At 34.6% G+C, this 21,970-nt stretch overlaps 2 protein-coding genes and 1 long non-coding RNA gene across 11 annotated transcripts in view; 2 read left to right on the forward strand and 1 right to left on the reverse strand.

The window, feature by feature from the left end:
- Grp170 (Grp170 co-chaperone) overlaps window positions 1–5,228 on the forward strand; it is a 36,740-nt gene extending 31,512 nt beyond the window's left edge. The window contains exon 17 of one of the 2 annotated variants that reach the window (XM_014430746.3): window positions 3,865–5,228. In XM_014430746.3, the coding sequence (XP_014286232.1) occupies window positions 3,865–3,896 (32 nt within the window). In that variant the 3' untranslated portion in view covers window positions 3,897–5,228. The remainder of the gene's footprint in view (window positions 1–3,864) is intronic. The other variant, XM_067044967.1, reaches the window with a different exon arrangement.
- On the reverse strand, window positions 4,359–10,342 carry LOC136795191 (uncharacterized). Its single transcript, XR_010842756.1, has 2 exons — window positions 10,147–10,342; window positions 4,359–4,754 (listed from the first exon to the last, which is right to left on the reverse strand). It is a non-coding gene; the product is annotated as an uncharacterized lncRNA (long non-coding RNA).
- Window positions 10,343–10,662: 320 nt separating this feature from the next.
- The window catches only part of LOC106687050 (YLP motif-containing protein 1), a 75,357-nt gene continuing 64,049 nt past the window's right edge, over window positions 10,663–21,970 (forward strand). For 2 of the 8 annotated variants that reach the window (XM_014430720.3, XM_014430719.3), the window contains exons 1-2: window positions 20,772–21,136; window positions 21,385–21,614. In XM_014430720.3, the coding sequence (XP_014286206.1) occupies window positions 21,444–21,614 (171 nt within the window). In that variant the 5' untranslated portion in view covers window positions 20,772–21,136; window positions 21,385–21,443. Of the gene's footprint in view, window positions 10,830–16,159; window positions 16,329–19,757; window positions 19,886–20,498; window positions 20,715–20,770; window positions 21,137–21,384; window positions 21,615–21,970 lie in introns of those variants that run through there. The other 6 variants (XM_014430715.3, XM_014430718.3, XM_014430716.3 and 3 more) reach the window with 6 other exon arrangements.

Consider the following 21,970-nt stretch of genomic DNA (forward strand, 5'->3'; position numbering starts at 1 on the left):
ACACACATATAAAATAGGAAAAAGGTAGAATATGGAGAATGGGAAAAGAATAATGTAAGAAATATGAAAACGAGAAAGGAGACTCACGTTATGGCATAGAAGGTAGGCCTAAAACTGATTGATTTTTAGAAATTCTCACCAGAGAGGGTGACGGGCAGACAAAGGATTCACTAGAAATGTAATTGTCAAGAAAGACTGTTATGACACAACAGTTGATAGGAATGCCAATGATAAAAATAGAAGTCAAGTTACAGATTAAAAAATATAAAACAGGTGATAAGTAAAATTATGGAACCCAAAGGTCAAAAATTATGAATAAAAATTAATAATAATAAAAATAAGAGTAAACAAATTTAAAAAAATAAAAAATATATTTAAAAAATTAAATCAAAAATTTAATAATAATAGATAAAATGAAATAAATTATGGGTGCTTTAATAAATTAACTATTTGGGAATAGGTTAGGGATAAGTTTTGTTTGTCTGTTTTGTGATTGACTGGGGAAGTTTCAAATTGTATAAATATCTTTCAGATAACAATTGTTTGTCGTGGTTAGGGACAGAGGCTAGTATGGAGGTATTGCCAAAATCAAAAGAGTGTTTGAGTGTTAAGCTATGTTTGGATAATTTGGAAGCCGTGAAGTTACGGGAGGAGGCGGAATATTTGTGCTGGGTTATGCGATCTTTAAGCAAATTTTTTGTTTTGCCAATGTAGGATACATTACAATTAGAAGTGAAATAGGGGATACGGTACCCAACATGGGTACCGTATCACCCTATTTGCTGACCGCACTCCCCGACAAACTTCTCCAATCATTAATCTACGGTCAACTATCTACACCTTATAATCCAATAGTTGTTCATTAAGATTTAGAACCAGACTAAATGATGGTCACTCCTGACATCGAATTGAACCATTTTCTTTGAATTGAGAAAGTTTTACAATTTGTTTATCATAGCAAATTATTTGTAACATGTTTGCTTTGTTAAAATTACCTGTCTATAAAAATATAATTTTTTGAATGGAAGCCATTGTAAATGATTCATGCAAACAAAGAAATTAAAAATTATTTCTTCCACCTTCTTTTGCATTACATAAGGATAAATTCAGGGAGCATAAACATTTCATGCTAGCTTTAATGGTTCAAGTAGCTTTAAACTGTAATTCTTATCTTCAAAGAAAGCAGTGTCGAAGTCAGTGATTGATGTTTTACTTTCCAATAAAATATAATATAAACTTTAATTAAGATGACATTAAATTTATTTACATATATTTGTGTTCTATTCTCATTAGTCTTTGATCAGTTTCCTTTTTAATTTATAGTGTAATTATTTATGGATTGAAAATATTTTTTTAAAAACATTTCTAATGTATCAAAACATGCAGTGCCCATTGCATAATCCTAAAACTATCACGTTAAAATAAACATCAATAATAAATGGAATATGGTCCGGGTGCAGTAAAAAAAAAAAACTCAAATAGTGACAACTATTTTAATGAGCCCACGTTACAGGGGTTGTCAGGGCTGTTTTGACATTAGTCAGTTAGAGTGACTCACTCAATGCGAAACGTTGGCTCATTAAATTAGTTGTCACTATTTGAGTTTTTTTTTTTTACCGCGCCCAGACCATATTCCATTTATTAATAATACACACGGTCAATCAGCAATCTTCCAGTAAAATAAATATCATTTCATCTATAATCTACATCGTTTGATTCAAATAGAATATGATATGATCCACTTTGTTTTGTTTTGGTTACTGATGTTTAGAATAAAACAAATAGTATATAAATAAAAAATAAAATAAAGAAAATTTAGTTTGTTAAATATTTAGGGATAATCTTCATGTTGTGTTGTGTTGTGTTACCATGATGTTGTTAACTCTTGATAGCACTCATTATCAAGAATACTTGTTAATTATATATAAATTATTTTATATTTTATACAATATTTCTAATGGTTAAAAAAAAAAAAAATCAAGGTGCCATTGTATATGTATGTATGTATGTATGTATATTATGCATGTGTATGGTACACTATTGAGAAATTAAGTTAGTTAAGACTGTCACATTTTTATTCTGATATTGGTTTGATGGTCTAGTCATGTAAAAGGTTCATGCAGAATTAATTTTTGGTGTGTTAGATGAACCAAATTTTAGGTTTTTAATAGTCCTCAACAATTGAAAACTCCAACTTTGATGCAAAAGGAACGTTTCAAACAGACAGCCAAATCTGTGATATTTTTTAGTTTTTGCTCAATAACTCTACATTCCTTGTAAAAGACAAAAAAAAAAAAAAAACAAGGCCCCGTGCTCACGTTTCCGTATACTGGTGAGGTTTATTTGTACAAATAAACCGTAGTGTTTTTGGCAGCTGCTACAAGTCGAACTGCACTGGCTTAGGTGGTGAGTATGAGTCTCCGACAAGCTTTTAGTTTTTAGTTTAGTTGTGGCTAGTTCCTTGAGTAGAGAGCTCGAGCATTGGTCGATGTACAACATGTCACAATTTCTCAAGAGATCATAACACTAAAAATAATAAAAGGGAAGGCATTCCATGCCTCTTACCTCACAACTCCCAAATAGCGATGGTTACTTTATCTTACCTTTGAAACGTTTATTACTTATGTGAAGAAAAGACTTAACTTTAAAAAGATAGTTAAATAAATAACATTAAAAAAGTTGCTAAAATTGGAGACGGCGTTTACTTACCATCTTTTGACTGAGCTAAAATCTTCGGGTTTATCTGTGCAATTTTACCTGACAGGTATATCGTACCATAACGTGTGTTCCAGGCCTTAAGCATTAATTTACTTAATTACTTTTTGTAATATTATCTAAATTTCTTGTATTTATTAGAACTCTCAAACAACTGTTTTATGTTCCTAAATTTTTATTTATTGTGGTTCTGTAACCAAAGACAACAAAAGGTCCTTTGAAATAGGGGATGACAACATTCTTCAGACCTCAAAGAAATCTAAAAAGTGTAAATTAAATTCAGATCTCAAATCATATTTTTTGTGTTTACCTTCCTTCATACCATACATTATAATCCCTCCTCCCCTCCAGTTGTTAATGAAGTAAGCTTAAATGTCTCTGTGTAGCAACTATTCCCTGGCCTATAAGACTATATCTTTTTACTTTTATAGTTTCTTATGTCTTTTCGTTTGTGATATAGGAATATATTTTAGTCTTGCTTCAGAAAATTCATTGAAAACTGAACTTCTTAATAAAAACTTTCATTCATTGCTGTTTACTTATTAGTAAGTGTTAGTGATATCTGAAAGGAAAGAATGGTTTTCAGCATAGCTTGTGCATGTATATTATAATTTTCTGATTTCCTTTAACAATAATAAATAATTTAAACAACATAGGTATTATGTGCGGACGATTAAAGAGTTACTATGTCCTTTTCCTAATAAATTAGATGGGACAATTTCATTTGGGTAAATAAAAATTTTTATGTCAACATTAAATGAAAGATAAATGAATCAAAAGGATTATTTAATGTCTCAAAGATCTAAAAATTATGTTTTATTTGCTCTTGAAATGACAATTCTCTCATATTTTATCGTAGAAAGACAATAGCTTTATTTATTTAGAAGCTGTGCTGCCCAAATATATTGGCTTGCTTTAGAACACAGCATACAAATCTATCTGTAATGAGACAATTTTTCTGTATTAACTTACAGAATATTACAGACAGGTTATATTAACTCTTTTTGAATATTTAAAAAATGAAAGGAACAATTGATGGGAATTAGTACTTTCTTTATTAACAGTTAATTGAGTATCTCTGAGAAATATTGTAAAGTTGAAGTATCCATTAGTAGTTTTATACTTGATTCTTATTTAATTTTTTTACAGTTGCTGAAGAAGAAAAACATACTGAACTCTAAAAGCTAATGTGCTTAAATTTGATCTTAAAGACAGTTGGGGAACTTTTTGTCGCTCTGTCAATTTCAAGACAAACTTTAATGTTTGGATAAATATATTTGGATGGAAATGGATATCTACCATGATGATTTATTCATGGTGCCGATAATGTATCGTTTCTTTGCATATAATTTATTTCTCCCTCTTTATGAGATTTTAAGGAATATTTTTGTAGGAAATGTTTTTATAAAACATTTTATTTATTTATTTAAAACAACCATTATTTTGTTATGTATTAATTAATTAGTTATGTGATTTTTCATTTATTATGTAAATAAAATTTATATTTAGGGTGATTAAGGTGTTTTGTTATAGAATATGATTAACAAAAAATAAGAAAAAATAAAAATATAGTTATTTCCAAAGATGATTGTATTAGAAAATTTTACTTTACAAAATATTCCTTGAATACGTTGTAATGTATGTTGTAGAACCATCAGTGAAATATTACTGTGATATATTATAGCTCATTCCACAGTAGCTGTTAGTTGTCTCGAGAGGAACTTCTCAACACATTAGTTGTAGCTGATAACATTGAATATCATTTCTATACATTTTGTATCTTCTTTTTTATTTAAATAGTTCTTTCTTTTGATTTTTATTATTATACCATTTCTCTTCTATTATAGTCTAAATATAAAAGTTTCATTTTCTTGAAACTTCTGTGGTAAAATACACACAATAAAAAGAAAGATTGATTTGTTGTTCAAACCTTCTTTGTTCTTCTTCCAGTTAGTTTCTCTTCTTTATCTATGTTTTCTTTCTTTATTTTCTTTTATTTTTTAGATTTTAATCTTTTAATGAATCATGTATTGAAAAGTCTGAAAACAATTTTTAAAGTTACTTTTAGGTATAACATTGTAACTTAATTTACACCTCTTCCTTTCTATTTACTCTGTCTCCTATCATAGTTAAAAGCATTACTGGTTATAATTTTGGAAACGGGCGACCATTTCCATGAATATTTGTCGGAATGTTTTGTTAGAGTTCAAGGTTCGATAACTAACAATTTTTTATTTCTAAGATGGAACTATAACATACAATCACTTATTGTATTAATTGTTATGGTACACCATGAAACCGTTCTATGTTCACCTAAATACCTTTGAGTCAAATGCTCTACCGTAATATCAATCTTATGTTTAAGTGTTTGTACTATTTGTGTTATTTAATTTATTTTCATCATCTTAAAAAAAAAAAAATGATTTAATGTGAATGTATTAATATTTAATATATTTCACTACCTACCAGAAACATTGAATTAGCAGTATTAAAATAAAACTCATTAAAAATTTTATTGACTAATAAATACATCCATTGAAAAATTTATATATACCTTTTGTTCCTAATAAAATCATGGATTTTATGTTTTATTTTTAATTTGCTATGTTTCTGACTGCACCTCGTTGAAACCATTTTAGCTCCTGTAAAATGTATGTATCTGGTTTTTACAACAAGGGTGGAAAAGTGAAAAGTTTATTAAAATAGATACTCTATAATATTGTTACATGAACAATAAAAGTTGATACATTTTGATTAATAATTATTTTTATATTAGAACAATTTTTCAAAATACAATTAGAAGATTTCAATGACAAAGCCTTGAGTCTCTAAATCACTAGCAAATAAGTCACCAGTGGAAGTTAAGGCATCATCAGAACATAAAAATTTCTATACAATGTTTTTCAATTGGAAGCTTGATAGTTCTTTCATCTATTTTTTGTGGCTCTTCCCCCATCTTGAGGATTATAAGTCTGATACTCGTTAGTATACATCGTCCTAATCCATATAATATATTTTGTAAGGAGAAAATGGTCAGAAGTGTGGTCAGTTATAATACACAAATAAATATTATTTATTAATAAATAAGTAAAACTTATTTTTGTATTATTACTGACCGCACCTCTGACCATCCCCTTATATCATTTCTATTGTCAACTATAAACACCTCATTATAAAATATTTTGTCATTATTTAGTTAAATTAAACTACACTAATATTTTTTTCTTTATTTTCACCATCACACTTTACCATGTGATGGTGAAAATAAAGATGGCTTTCCTTGATAACAGATTCTAGGCTTTAGCCTCAAAAGAGGTAGAAAGCTTGTATTAGAAGTACTTCAGAGAGCAGACTTCCACTTGTCTGCGGTATAAAGAGTACTTGACAAGAATCTGGTTAAGCTAAATATCTTGTTGCTCTACATCAAAAATAGTTTTTTACAAAGGGGAAAGGATGGTGGAATGTAGAAGTTAAACATGAGAGAAGAGGTAAAGATTGCCTGAAATTAACTTGTGAAGAAAAAGGATGCCAGAGCTAGAATAAAAGTTTGTTATAAGAGGAATGAGTTCAGTATGATTTTTAAAGAAGCTAATTATTGTGCATAGGAGTTTAGAGCTGATATGCAGGACTGTCTTCAGAATATTTGAAGTTTCTGGGGTATACTCGAGAGTAATAGTAATAGAAAAGTTAAAATATAGATAGACAAGCAGGAAACTGGCAAAAAAGTTTTCTTTTTAAATAATGGATGCAAGTATATTGCATTAATGGACAGGAATCAAAGTCCTAGAACCTAATGTACACAAAAACTGACCTAGAGGATGCTATGTCAGAGAAAGAGGTTGAAATGATCATGGTTGGGAAAGGTTGAATCAAGTATCTTAGATACTACTAATCAGATGAATGTGCCCATGAGCAGTAAGGGGGAGTTGGGACTGTCATCACAGCGCTGTAGAACTGCTGCTGGAATTCACTCTTCAAAGACTGTTGAAGTCGGAGAAGTTCAACAGCAAGTTACAAATAGTCCCATTGAAAATACGACACAGATGGAAAATACTCCACGCAATTACTTCCAATTATTGGTACATTAAAGTGATATAAAACGAGGTGCTACTATTATGAATTCTCATCAGACAAACAGAGCACCAGGCTCTACTCAGAGGGGCAACTTTCATGCTACAATAAACTTCTCTCAGTAGTAGAGTCAAGAGCAGAGGCAGTAGCTTGGCTACTGACCTTACTAGCAAGTGTAAGAAAAAGAACCTCTGAATAATTCAATGGAACTTAGAAGGAGGAAAAAAAATAAAAACCTTAAGAGGATCCATGAAGAGGCTATGAAAATTTTCTGCTTCAAAGAGAGCTACTTCAGCCCCTACCTGCGGTTTTGTGTAGAGGCTTTGTCTTCAGGAAGGGTCCCCTCAGCTGAAATATGGGAGGAATCCTTACCATGATGCAAAACTCTCTCCTAGCCAAGGAGTATGAGTTTAAATACATTCAAGTAGAGTTCCTCAGAACACTGATAGAGCAGCTCAGAGACAGACAACTGAAGCAGTACAACTTTTAATTCCCCAACAATAAAACCCTTCTTATACATGTCCCTGAGGACTGTCTTGTTGGTGATTTCAATGATTATTCTCTTTGTTGGAAGCGAGTATTGAAATCAGCTCAGAGAAACTAGGTATTTGAAACATGGCACCATGATGCCATCATACTACTTTTTATCAACAAGGCTGATGATCCTCCTTCATTTTACTCACAGACCTGGATATCAACTACCACCCCAAAGGTTGGTGACAAACTAACATGGATCACCTCAGGCAAATCGCATTTGAGATAGATTTGGATTTCCTAGCCCTTGTAGCAGCTCACCTACCTAGATGCAAATTCAAGAAGGCCAAATGTGACTTCTACTCGGACCTCAGGAACAGATGTATGTCCCATATATCAATGTGATGTCGAAAGAGTATCATCTACCAGCAATTCATCTCAGCCTTTTTACAAGCTGCAAAAGAAAGCATGCCTAGAGGTTGCAGAATTCAGTATAAATCATACTAAACATTTGAGCTCCGATATTGGAAAACAATGTCTCGCAAATATGAGATGAGATAGAAAGACATCTGCCCTCTCACCAATATGAGACTGAAGACAGCAACAGGAAAACTACAGAATGAGACTATAAAAACAAAAAAAGAAGGCCTGGTGCAAAAACACAAGGGCCTTTACATGGACAGAGAGAGACAGAAGCTCTGGAAATTGGCTTAATCGTTACTTGCTGGCACGATCAAAAACGACCCATTGGTCGTAGAAGGAAATGGAAGCCTTATCTCAGGCAGCGGGGGATGTCCTCCCTGTTCATCTATTCCAAAGCGGATCTATTAATATAAGCATTGCAGAGAAGAAACGGATCAGGAAAAAGTAAAAGAAACTCTTTGGCCTGCAAGATCTAAGGAAGAGGAGCTAGAACAACCGTTTACTTTGCAGGAACTGAATAACGCTATAAACCTGAAACTGAAGAGTGTACCAGGAGTTGTCGGTATTTTCAACGAGTTTTTCATCAACCTAAAGCACCAAGCCAAGCGTCTCCTCATGCATTTCAACGCCAGATGGAAGATAAAAAAAAGTGCCTAAAACTGGGAAGGAAATTCTGAAGAAAGACAAACAGCTACCGTCCCATCGTTTTCTTAGTTGCCTGGGGAATCTGTTAAAAAGATTAGTGTGAACAACCTTCACAAGCTTTCCCTGATTCCGTTCTGTAGAAAACCAAGTTGCCTACATCGCTCAAGATGTAGAGGACGGACAAAAACAGGAGCACACTGTTGCAGACTGGCTTGACCTCGAAAAAGCTTTCTATAAGGTATGGGAAGAAGGCTTACTACTAAAAGCAGCCAACATAGGAACAAATGATTCGGATGCTCTTAAACTCAAATTAAATCTGGCTAAAGATGGATACTCTATTTACCTTGGCACTAAGCTCGAGATTTACCTAGAGACCTCACATCAATCAGTCTATTCATAAAGGAATCACAAGAACCGCTTTGATGAAGAAAATTGATGGGTTTACATGGGGCACAGACCTGATACCATTGAGGTAGTTGTTCACTGGCTATGTCAGACGCGCGTTAAAGTATGGAATCACCGGCTACGGGACTACTGCTGCCTCGAACCTCCGAAAAATCTTGCCCGTGCAAAGTCAGGTACTATGGCTTATGACTTGAGCAATGAAGTTCCTTACAAAGTCTTCTTCGATTGAGGAGAGGAGAGGTATGAAACTCCTAGATGTAAAAGCCAAGTCTGTCTCGAACAATCTCATTCAAAAAAGGGTGGCAGAAAGAGATATTAACCCAATAAAGCAGGAAAGCATTCTCCACATAGCTTCAATATTGGCTTCTAAAATATATGAAAGATAGGTGCCCAGTCTATGATCCGATCGATAATAGAATGCAGCCCGCACTGCCTTGCATCTCTGAAATCACAAATCATTCTTACCGTCCCTGGTATCAAAAGCAATGGGGACATTCCTGAGGAACTAATGAAATATCTTTCCCTGCAGCACATAAACACTAAATACCCAAAAGACGAGTGGACTCGAATATAAACTGACGGATCGGCTGGTAATGTAGCAACAAAATCGAAGTGGGATAAAGGCCTAAAGAACTTTCCAAAGAAACTTAAAAACATGATGGTCATCCACAAGAGAGTCAGCCGGGAATGGACATCGGAACACTGTGGCTTTGCTGGAAACGAAAAAGGGTAGACCAACTGGTTAAGGGCGGGGGAGGAGCTTTAACAATTCGACTGTGCCATCAAGCTCAAAGAAGTAAAGACGCTTAATAACGCCACCATTAGGCTAAGATGTATTAGGTGCCACACACATTGCGACCCCGGAGATGCCATCCACGAACTCACAGGCCGGACCTGACCCCACCTGTTCCGAAAGTTCAATTTGGCTCCAGCCCTCTCTGTGGCAAGCAAGTGTGAAAGTGAACTGAGTGCTGAGCACCTTCCAAACGTGCAGTCTGTTTTCTAAGTAAAAGAGATTGATCTGGCCCTCTCCATCTAAGGTGCAAAGGAAGCTCTATGGAAGCCGGGAGGACCTCAGGAGAATCGCCAAATCCCCTGACCTGACCATCTAGGAAAAGAAGCCGAAGAAGAAGAATAAAACTGAGTTGAAGGTCCTGTCTGTTACAGTAGTTGATGAAATGAGAAACAAAATAAATTGGGTCTGGAAGCAAATATATTTCTCGTGAAGTGGGAATTTGTCTTAAAAAGGGCTCTTCCCAAACAAATATTTATTCGATTAGCTGGAGAAAGCTTTTCAAACAACTCTTTGTTAACTTTCAGACTGGTTGTGTGTGACAACATACAGCAGCCAAGATGGTTCTTGGACAACCCTTGACTTCTCTAAGAAATATTAAATCCTAATGTAATGTTAACCTTAAAAAAACTGAAGCAGGGCATGAAAACATGACTTGCGGCTCGTTGGAATTCCTCTTCGTCTATAGTATCTCCTCATCTTATTCAACAACTATTATCCCGAGGAGTGAAGTTTTAATCATTGTTACCTAGGAAACAGCATTGATCTGGAGTGAAAGGGCAAAATCTAACAAACATAACCTCCCACCTAATTTGACACTTGTTAAAAAAAAAATCATGTGGGGTTGATTTCTGAAAGAAAAAAAAATCTATTTCCAGTTTAGTAATAACTTATTTATTGAACAGATTACGTATATTTTATTTGGCTTACTATTGTTAGTTATTCTTGAGCAGTGTTCGTAACTCTGCACTATAATAAATTGCAAACATTGTTTTGGCATTATTACAGATTATTGTTTTTACTATGAGTAGATTGTAATTATCGATTTCTCGCTCTCTCAGTTATTAACCAAATAATAAATATTTAAATTTTATTATAATACCATTTAATATATACGAAGTCACTGAGGAGTGATATGCAATTAACTCGCATCACCAATCAGTCTCTATCGAGTATATCCATGTGTAGGTGACTTAACCCTATTTATAGGTAATTGGGTTATCCTAATCGGATTAGATGTGTTTGTTTAAAGTAATAAAGCAGTGTTTTAAAAACAAAAGGTGAATTAAGACTCTAAAATAAGGTAAGTTTATTGCATAAATATAAATAAAATGTAATATTAGCTATTAATTATGTATGTAAAATTACATCAATTTAACTAATATATATTCCAGTACATACATGACGTACTTATTCAACTATGTTATTTTATTGGAAGTTAACAATTAACATAGAAACAATGTAAAAGATAGTCTTCAATGCATTACAGTCTTTTAGGCTAAATGTACTTCATGGGACGCACCAGAATTTACTTTTCTATTTACTCCTGAACGGATGGTCCGATTTCGGATCTGTAAAGTGCATTTTGTGTTTTTCGAAAATAGAAGTTACTGAAATTAGGTTAAAAAAGCACCAATCCAATAATAAGGAAAATAAGATGCAAAAATATGAGTTAACGACAAATTTTTAAAAATGTGGCCTTATAGGCACTTGCAGAACCGTTCACTGAAACCAATGAGACATTCCGTGAAATTATGGCATTTATACAGCGATCGTAAAGAGAAAAATACATTCTTGTTTACAAATGAAAGGAAACCGTTTGAGGTGGTACCGGCTGGAACGATACGGCAACTCAAGGCTCCTAAAACTAACTTTCTCATAGCATTACCTAAACTTGAGAATAGTCACAGTAAATTTGTATTGGTATTCTGCTATTATTCATTTTTACACTAATATTGAAAATAATTTGCATTAATTTTTTTCTCTTAGGTACTATCTAATTAGTATTAATATTTCCTGAATCATGAGATTTTAGCCTATTGTTTGCTTTTACTTTTTTAATATTTTTTATTGGATGTTATAATTTTTTTATTATTATCCACAGCTATTGTCTGATTCGTACTTTCAAAAAATAAGTTATAGAAGAATAAACAAATAATTCTTTAAATTTATTATAATTAGAAATGTTTCAGAATAAATTCTAGAAGTACAAATATTTTTCCGACTAAGTTAATTGACTCTTCAATTGGGAGAAATAATGGAAAGAAAGGGACACAACAATGAAACACTTATTTTGTGATAACACCCCTTGTTTGTCTATTAGAATTCCACTTCCGAGTCTTTTCCTGTTATATTGGTAAACACTTACAGGAAACCCTGTACATATAAATCTAATCTGAATATTCAAAGGACAGAATATATTTTGCAATCCAACTTTTATTAACCTACGCACCGAGTTTCAGATCTACGAAATGATCTCTGATTTTTCAAAATAATCAATGTGGAAATAGGAAAAATAAAAAATAATAATTTTCTACATATTTATTTTTTATTTAAATATATTTATTTATTTTTTGTTTTTATTTGTTGTATTTTAATATAGTAAGCTTGTGAGGAATGTGCATAAAAGCTATTTGTATCAGTGGACAAACCTAATGTTTTCCTTGTAAATTGTATCGTTGATATTTTGACTGCGGAAAATCAAAAAATAAGTAACTTGCTGGCTCAAATGTTTAATACCGAAAGATAAAGTTTGTTTATCTTTGAAAAGCGTATCTTGTAAGGTACTACAACATAATATATTATAGAATAAAGGTTGGATTATTAAAAAATAAATTCGATCCAGAGGTACTAGACTCAATAATGACAGTCTTTCACTTCCATTCGTTCCTTATAACTTTTTTGAAGCCATGCAACGTCAAGGTCTTCATTTATGTTCGAAACATGGCATTTTCGAATTCTCTGTCTGAATCTGATGAGATGCGCCCGGAGCTCCGTAGTATTGAAACCACAATCGGAAAGCTACCAACACTGCTTCCGACAACTTGTCCAGGACCTGATGCGCCATTGCTGCGTTACTGAAGAGATCAAATATGGTTATCCATTTATATCCTCTCCTAGTGAAAGTGTCAACCTGTAAATCATTGAGCGGTGCATCTGCGGTAGGTATCTCCTGTGGTCAAGGCAAGAGGAGGACTTGGATAAGAAGCGAAAAAACAGGTAGAATGGAGGAGAGTTTTGAGGAGTGTACTAACAGAAGGGTGACCGAACGTTGGAGAACCACCATGTGAGAGGAGCACGGCGGCTTGCCTATTATACGAGCGAAGAGAGGAGTAAGCTGTCTGATTGACCCTGGGAAACACATTCGTCTGCCGAGAGGTCCTAGAGAAATGAGTGGTGGAAAGAGGGAACTATAGATCAGAGTATGTAACTGTCACTTTGGTTAGGTCTTGCAGCATTAAAGGGAAAACAGAAATGGAATTGGGTAACTGGAGGGCTAAGGCAGGAAAGGTAACTGTCCATGTAATGAGGAAAATGCCCCGAGACAACCAGATAATAATTGATTATCACTGATTGACTACGAGATATTTTGGAAAAGGTGGTAGCGAAAATAAAAAATAGTGGGGTTCAGTGAAATATTAGAATTGGAGTGAAGAGGTACAGCTGTCAGAAGCTTGTGTATGACTGTAAGCAAGAACGGGCGTGATTAACTAGAGGGAGAGTTGATTCCTGAGTTGAGAGTTGAGTTCATATTGAAGTAATATGATGATATTTTTTGTAAAGAAGAGGAAGTACCAAGAGCTACAGGAAAAATGGTGTACGAAATCACATTGAAGCAGGATAGGGTGAAGGAGAGGTAATATCCCCAGGCACTTCGTAAACACATTAGGGAAGAAATAGAAAGTTTACGGAAGCAAGTGATAATTGTGGACAGCACTTCACCCTACAACAGTCCATTGTGAGCAGTAAGAGTGCCTCGAACGAATTCCAGAGAATCAGGGAGTTCGACCTCAATCATTCTTGGTGTGTTAAGGTGCCACATCACATCGATATCCTTCATTTCCTTTCGGATCAAGGAGTTGTCGAATTCTCTTCCCACATCCAACGAGATGTGGCCGTTCCTAATCTACCTCCGAAAACCTGTGACGCACCTGGTACACCATTGCCGTAAGAAGTCAATCATGTTCTTTCTCTCTTGGCGTCCATTCTTGCTGCCTCATTGTCCCTTTTTTTGTTCCACGGTGATCGAAACAACCAACCACTTTTTTTTTACCTGGTTTATATAGTGTATCCATGCTATATTTGGCTAGGAACACCTTCCAACCTGTAATTCTGGCTGAAGTTTCCTTTAGTTTTCCCACCCACTAGAGTGGTTTGTGGTCAGTATGTAACTTGAACCTTCTACTGAACACATATGGCCTAAAGTGATCGATAGCCCACACTATTCCAAGGAGTATTCGCTCTATCGTGCTATATCTAATTTCTGCATCCATAAGGAACCTGCTGGCGTATGCCACTGGGCCCTCTCCCCTTTCGCCCTCCTGAGACAACATCGCTTCTAGCGCAAACTCACTGGCATCTATTGTTATTGTGGATTGCCGAGTGAAAACCGGAAAAAGCAAGTACCAGTTCTTGCAGCAACCTCTCCATGCATTGTCTGATATTGTACCTGGGATCTTGTGGCATTGCTGTCCTAATTTCCACTCCAGAGCATTGGCATGTGCTTTTGGCATGGTGATTTACGGTAGAGGTGGAAATTGATTTGTAACTGGCGGAACTGCTACCGGTGGGTTTTCTGGGAAAGATTCAGAATTGGGTCCCGGAATATACCTTTGTTCACCAAAGAAATTTGCACTAACGCCTATGATATTGTATGTATAGAGAGCAGAAGTTATGCTGTACCACTCTTCTTCTTTTCCCTTGCGAATCCTGTTCCTGACTTAAGCAAGGCCAAAACATTACTGGCCTATCATCCTCTCCCGGCAAAGTACCACGGCAGTTTGTCGACGCACCCACTTCCCAAAAAGAATTTCGAATAGGGCAAACCCCGTGACAGTGTGTTTGGAGTGGTTGTACCCAGCGTCAGCCCTATATATTTTCTTATATTGTCTTCAATGGCCCGATCTTACCCCCTCCTGAGATATGGTGTGTCCTAGAAAATGTTTTTGTTTTTGTTCCAGCAATGATTTCTCTCGAGATAGTTTTAGTCCGAATTCTCGCATCCTCTGAAAAACGCTCTTCAAGTGTTTCACATGGTCTAACCCATTTACTAAACACCAGGAGGTCATCCTGGTAAATCTGGCATTCTGATTCATCTATACCTCTCGAAATTTCGTCTGTTAACCTTTGAAATGTAATGTTCGCGTTCTTCAGACCAAACAGCATTCTCCTAAATACTTAGTGCCCCAGTTCGAAAGTAAAAGCCGTTTTGTGTTGGTCCTCTGGGTGCATACGAATTTGGTGATACCCAGCTTTCAAGTCTAAGGTACTAAAGATTTTAGCTCCTCCTAGTCTGTAAACCTCGGTATTCGATACTTATTAGCGACGGTATTTTCATTGACTTTACGTTATTCAATGACCACCCTGTATATCTCCCCGTTCTCACCTGGCGTAGGATTCTTCCAGACCGCCCACAATGAACTATTAATGGGTGACATACTGTCTACAATGAATCCTTGTCTTCTAAAGTTTTCGATTTCGTCTCTTATGTTCTTCCGGAGTGCCTATGGGTATCTTCGTTCCCTAACTTATGTCACTCTTTCCTGCTTTAGTGGAATCTCATGAACCGTCCTTTCTGTTGAACTCAATACCCCTCCTTCATTAAAGAAAATATCGTCAAATCCGGTGTAATGGCGTCCAATTCTCCACCTGCGTTACTGCCCCTACTTGCGCCTTCCCGTCTGCTATTGTTTGTTAGCATCTCCACTTCTTTCGTCCGATTTTAATATTTCATTTCCCACTACTATTCTTTTATTATCTTAGCTCCCACCTTCTCTAAAATATCACAACCAATAATCACCTGATAATCCCTAAGCATGCTACTCACTACATGAATTGTTGGAATACCTCCTTTAGCCCCCCCACTTACCCATTTCTATCCTCTATACTGCATTGTCCACCCAGAGTGATAAATTTACATCTGCAAACCTTTACTTGGAGTGTCCTCCCCTCGCCGCTAATTAATACTTCTCTACAAGAAATGGTGTTTGAACTGCTCGTGTCCACTAGACAGCTTACTTCCCCGTTCACTCGTATAATTAGATAGAATAGACTAGCTTTGGCACCCAGGTATCCTGAATAAGATACAGCCTCTTTCACAACTCGTACCCTTTTTTAAGAATTGAATGCATTTTATTTCTATTCAGAAAATTAGGTTTTCAAAAGGTTTAGTAAGTTAAAAATATTTTCTCCCTAACGCCTAATGTTATATAAAGAAAGTCACCTTTTCTTCAGAATTAAAATTGAAATGAAATAAGGGTATGCACCATATATTTTGTGACTTCTTGAAGATATTGTCTTGGTCTCAATCTCAAGGATATTAAATTATTTAGATTATGTAAAATTAATAATATAAACACCTAAGTAACTTTAAATAATCCATGGAAATACATGATTTGCATTATTTTATTTCAGATGACCCAAAATAAATGAGTGAGAAATGGTAATAAAGAATACCAATGATATATGGAATTTTCCTAACTACAATGGTGCATTTGATGAAATGCATATACTGTATGTTTCCGGGCACCTTTTAGCAGTGAGACAGAATACTTACAAATCAATGTATTTTACGCGAATGTAGGTTAGTGAAAATACCTTGAAGAAATGCCTCTAGGGTAACACTGAAATTTTCCTCTTCATTACTAGTTCACCGTCAACAAGCCTATGTTATTCACAGATGGCGCTATAATTTGTTTTAAAAAAAAAAACATTAAATTTTCCAGATGCACAAGCAAAAGATTTTCAATTATTGTTAAAGGTTCAAGTTAAGCCCCTGAGAACACATTTAAGATTACATGTACTGTCTTTCACATATTCTGCACAACGAACTTTATTACTAAATAAATGCTTAAAAAAAATTCTAGAAATATTTATCAAATACAAAATAAAGATGTTAAGTAAAAGTAAGAACAAATTAATTTGTATTACACCTAATGCCACTGTTATTAGGAGACCAGCGCCGTCAAATTATGGATTCATCAGCATTTCAAACTTTAAAAAGACGGTAAAAATGATTTTTACTAATATTATATTAGTAAAAACTCTATAGGTGGTGATGCCTCCTGATATAAAACTAATGATTTAATGTGACAACCAAATTTGAAAGCTGGAAAAAGTATATAGGATGAATATTTGCCGCCCCTGGTCCCTCTAATCTACTTGTGTATTACCAGCTCTGTAAATTTTTTCAATCTCAATTTCCTCATTACCATACATTTTTTTGTGAAAATTAACTTACAACTTTTCTTAGGTTACATGAGTAATAGTAGAAATCGTTCATTTAGTGACTACATTTTAGTCGTTAAACGTTATATGGGTGAAAGGTTAAACGCTTCATTATTGGGCTTTCTGTTTGGATCTGGAGAACCGGATGAATTGGTGCCAATAAGAAATGTTTGAACCGTCCATTCATGTCAGGAAAAATGGCGATTTTTAGTTTCTGCTGGTATGTCTGTTGCGACGTGTAGTTTTGTGGAACATTCAGAAATTCTTTAGAATAGTTCTGGAATTCAGCACTCTTGAATACAGTGGTATTTTATGGAATTAAAAATGAAGGATATCTGTGGGCTGAAAATATGTTTTTCAAGAGTATTGTGGATAAAGTAGTGGACGGAGTATGTGAACTTCAGCCAACTTGGATCCATTATCTTTCTGTTAAATTAGGAAGTGGTGATTTTCAAAGCTATGCCCATAGTCAATGTTCATTCCCACCCAATTTTACTCGAGCAGATCCCAAGGAAAACACGCAAGGCTCTGAAGACCGTGGCAATCTTTAGCAGATGGATCACGGTTATTAACAAATCGTTTAATATTGCTATCTAGTTGTTCCCGGTACACATATCTCCTAATGAACTACTTCTTCTTGGTAATTATTGTTCCTCAAGTGGGTCTTTTAGAATTCTTCCCAAATTTTAGTTTTTAAATTTTAAATGTTGTTAAATTTTAGATTTAATCAGAAGTGCATGTGGCGATTTTTAACGCGCTATCTTTAGGCTTATTCCTCAGATTGTTCAGTAGTACTTGAAGTTCTCAGACTTTCGCAGTTTCCTTTGTAATCTTAGCAGCTGTGATAGCTAAGGTGGGGATTTGAAATAGTGTTAACTAATTAAATTAACTCCAGCAAACACTGCAATCGCTGGTTTGTTATTAAGTAGAGAGACTAGAAAACAAGACAGACAATCTTTGTTTTCGTTGTTCTACACAAAAGTGTAGTAAACCACAGATGAAAGAATAGAAACAAAAGGTGAGCAGAAATCATTCTGGACGATCCGGTTAAAAAAAAAAAAAAAAAAAAAAATGAGATAATAGCTCAGTATGCATGACAAAAACAAATTGTCCGCCGAAATCTTAGTTGAAGAAATAAATTGTGAACTAGAAGATAGCCAAAGCCTCTCTATAGGTGTTGTTGTAGTTGGATTCCATTTGCATTAGAGCTCGACAGTCATTCACGTCTGGCTGCTACTTCCATTCAATGTAGTGGCTAAGTATTGAAAAATTCCCGCAGGGCTTGCATTTGTAGTTAGGATCAGAGGCTTAGAATGGTAAGAACTCTTTCGCTGCACAATCTTAACTTCAAGAATGCTACTTCAGAGGCATCCAACCAAGTAAATCATTCTTCTTTCCGTTAAAATTTTCCGGAAGGAAGTGGACATGAAACGTTATCAACTCCAAGAAAAGTCTTTATTAATTTACACTCTTATCCTTAGCCTTGATACCATAATCTGAGTATGAATGAAATGAGACTGTGTTTAGGATAAGCGGATTGTTGAGATTAAGATTCCCGAAGATGTGGCAACACTGAGCATCTAAATAGAATTCGAATGTTGTGGTTAAAAATGACTGTAAAGTATTATTTATCTCTATTTAGTCCTAACTCTGATCCAATCTTCTGTCTTTAGCTCTTTCGATTCCATTTTTCTGTATTTGAATGACTTCCTTCTTCTGGAGAGTGGTTAGTTATCAGTCTCAAAGGTTTTGAGGGTCATTCAACGCCAGGATGCGTTCCTTCTAACAGCTATGCTTAGACTTAGAATCTTAGAATTGTAGCAGATACTGAAAAACAAATCGTTACTAAATTATCATTCGGAAAAAAATTGGCATTGCAGATAGGCGAATTGATTGATATTAGTGCTAAAGCTCTGTCAAGGTGGCTGTGAATAATTAATTAATTCTATCTTCAATTGAAGATGATAGGCACTCTACATCAGAAGGCCTCGACAATGAGTTTTCGTATAGGTTAGGTAGCTGGTTAGGAAATGAATTGACAGGATGTTTTACGGGAACCTGCCGTAAATCCTCGTAGCCTACGGCCGTGTAGGGAATGAGAAGTCCTACGGTAAGGAAACTTCACACTATAAGAAACCAATGTACGTTGTGAAGGGGTTAGCAAGTCCTACAGGAACTAACTGTAGGTCCTTACGAAAGCAAGAAAAGCTATAGGTGGAAGAGATCCAAAGAATACAGAGTGAAATAAAAGTCTTATATACAATTCCAAAATAGCACTAGAATGTACTGATCCACTATATATATTGTCACTCACTACTTGCTCTTAGTAGATAATACCTGAGGGGGAAATTTACACTTTGGTTTATCAAGTTGTGCTAATTCATCTCTTTGAGGCTATTTAACGTCATCCAGAGATGCTACGCCTGTAGCCGCAGACGCCTAGACTGGGTCTACGCAATTGGCGAGAGGATGCACAGAATAGATTGTCCTTACAAAATTCATAAAGGAGGTTAAGAACCACACCGGTCTATAACTCCTCGGAGTAATAGCAGTAATAAACAAGAAATAGTTGAAGCTGTACTAGTGTTGAAATAACTTTACTTTAGCAATTATAATTAAATTACTCTATTGAGAATAACGTAAATAAAATATGTTCTATTTTATGTAAAACAATAAATCTTAGATAGGCATTTTTTTTTTAGTTGTTTTTCTTTTTCATAATACCTTGATCGATAATACATCAGTTTTATTAAAAAAAATAAAACACATGAAATAATGAATGGGAAGGGAGTCCTCCAAGGTACCCCCAGTATTATTTCAACCCCGGCCAGGGCAGGGGTCACCTGACGTTTGGCCAGTAGCCACCAACGACTGTACTCGTGGCCGGCCTTCTTCTACCCAAGTATTTTATAGGTTTGTTTATTTACCTTATGGAGTATCTTTTCTTAGGAGGCTGTAACGAATGATTACGTCGGGACGAGCATCCCGGAGTGTCCGGTTTGAAATATGGTGTGGGTCCTATTCTCATCTAGTTTCGGTGGTTCTAAGGAAAGAATTTTGACACTTCCACTCTCGTTTGTTCGAGTTGGAACCCCAAGGTAGCTGTCAAGGTTTGACAAGCAGGGTCACTAGGCCCACGCTAAATCAGTTTCATACCTCAGTACCAGTACTAGTACCCTCCCTTCTAGGTTGCTTATTTGTTTTATTACTTTCACGAATATGTTTCGTTTTATATTTTTGTCATGTATTTCTAAAGATAAGATACTAAATATCAGGTCAAATTGTATCCTTATTTCCGGTATGCTTCAATCTACATTCTTAAAACGAGAGCTGCTGTAGTTCATATTAATTACTGAGTTAAAATACAAAAGCACTATTATTTCGCAATTGAAACATCTGAAACTACTATTAATAAAAGAATCATAATCATGATCCGGAGAAAAGTAATCAGACAAGAATATAAATTAAATAATCATCCATAAAGAATATTTTGCCTATAATCAACTGTCTGAACAGATGAAATTGAAACATTAATTCATTTGGAGTTAAACCGCTCAATTTCCTACTAAACAGTGAAACATTTGCTTTTATTATCGCGATAATATTTCACGATAGTCAAAAGTACTAAGTTAAAACTCGCAGTATATAATGTAGACCTAATAAAGAAAGTTTTGAAGCTAGGATCACTGCTTTTTTTTTTTAAATAACAAAGGAAACATTAATCTCATTTAGTTACATTGAGGTGACTATTTTGAATATTGTTATAAGATTTTATATTCCTTAATTTGATTAATAAGAAACGTACCAGTATATGCAATGTTTGTATTAAAATACCACAGTGATTGAAAAAAAAACATGAATTAGCTTGGGGTTATCTTCTAACAACTTTTAGGAAAGAAGCATTAATTTAAAAGGCAGTGACATCGAGTTGTGTTCGCTTCTGATATCATGGAGTTGTATATTTAACATAGTGAAGACACTAGTGTTTATCTATAGAAGTAAATATATTGCTAAGTTATGTTAGAATTTGGACGAAATCATTGTTTTACGTGCCTACAAAGGACTCACCCCTATCATTTACAGCTAAGCTGAAGAATTTGATCTCTGCAATCAGTTAGATTTTTAATTCTACATTATCACTGTTTTTTGGATATTAAACAAACGGTAAGATTTTTTAAAATTATCTTTGTGATTTTATACCTTTATTTGATGCTGTTTCTTGCTTTTCACAAAATTTATTTACCTGTTTTTAACTAGAATATTTAGGGTGGCAATCAATGTTTTTAAGAACTTTGTTGATTTTATGAACCTTATTATCTAATTCTTGTCATCTGTTGTTTGTATTGAGAAGTTACTATATTACTTGTTAACATAAACTAATTGTTTATTTTATTGTTTTACCTTTATAACAGGTATCTAAGCTATTGGTGCTTTGAATTAGATAGTGTTCCTGACTTTCCTGGGTATAATCATGCAACCTTGGAATCAATGGGGTGTTCAAGCGACAACAGGCTACGCTCTGCCTGGATACCCTGCTGCTATGCCATCTCCAGTTGTAACTGTAGCTCCTACGGTATCATCACTGCCTTATACCATGGGAGGGTACCAATGGCCAAGTTATAATGCAACCAATGTTACTCCCGTAAGTATGTTTTTGGTTTAATGGTCATAATCATTACTACATCCTTATTTATATATATTACTGTACATTGAATATTTCAGTAATTAGGTTATTTTGGAGTTTAATTAAACTACGTAATGATGAAAATATTGATAAGAAGATGATTCATTAGTGTTGTATCCTTTTATAAGGAGTATTTCTAATTACAGGATGTAACATACATAATATCCGTATACAGATGGAACATATGAATAATTAGATCCTGTTATAGGAGTATATTGAGGATATTAGTCAATCTAAAGTACTCACTTTTTTTTCTCCACTGTTATTGGGTCTTCATCGTTATAACCCGTAATTTATAAATGTTTTAGAGCACT

This window comes from Halyomorpha halys, unplaced genomic scaffold (assembly GCF_000696795.3).
Source record: "Halyomorpha halys isolate HHAL.00 unplaced genomic scaffold, Hhal_1.1 Scaffold910.1, whole genome shotgun sequence".
Taxonomy (NCBI): Eukaryota; Metazoa; Arthropoda; class Insecta; order Hemiptera; family Pentatomidae; genus Halyomorpha; species Halyomorpha halys.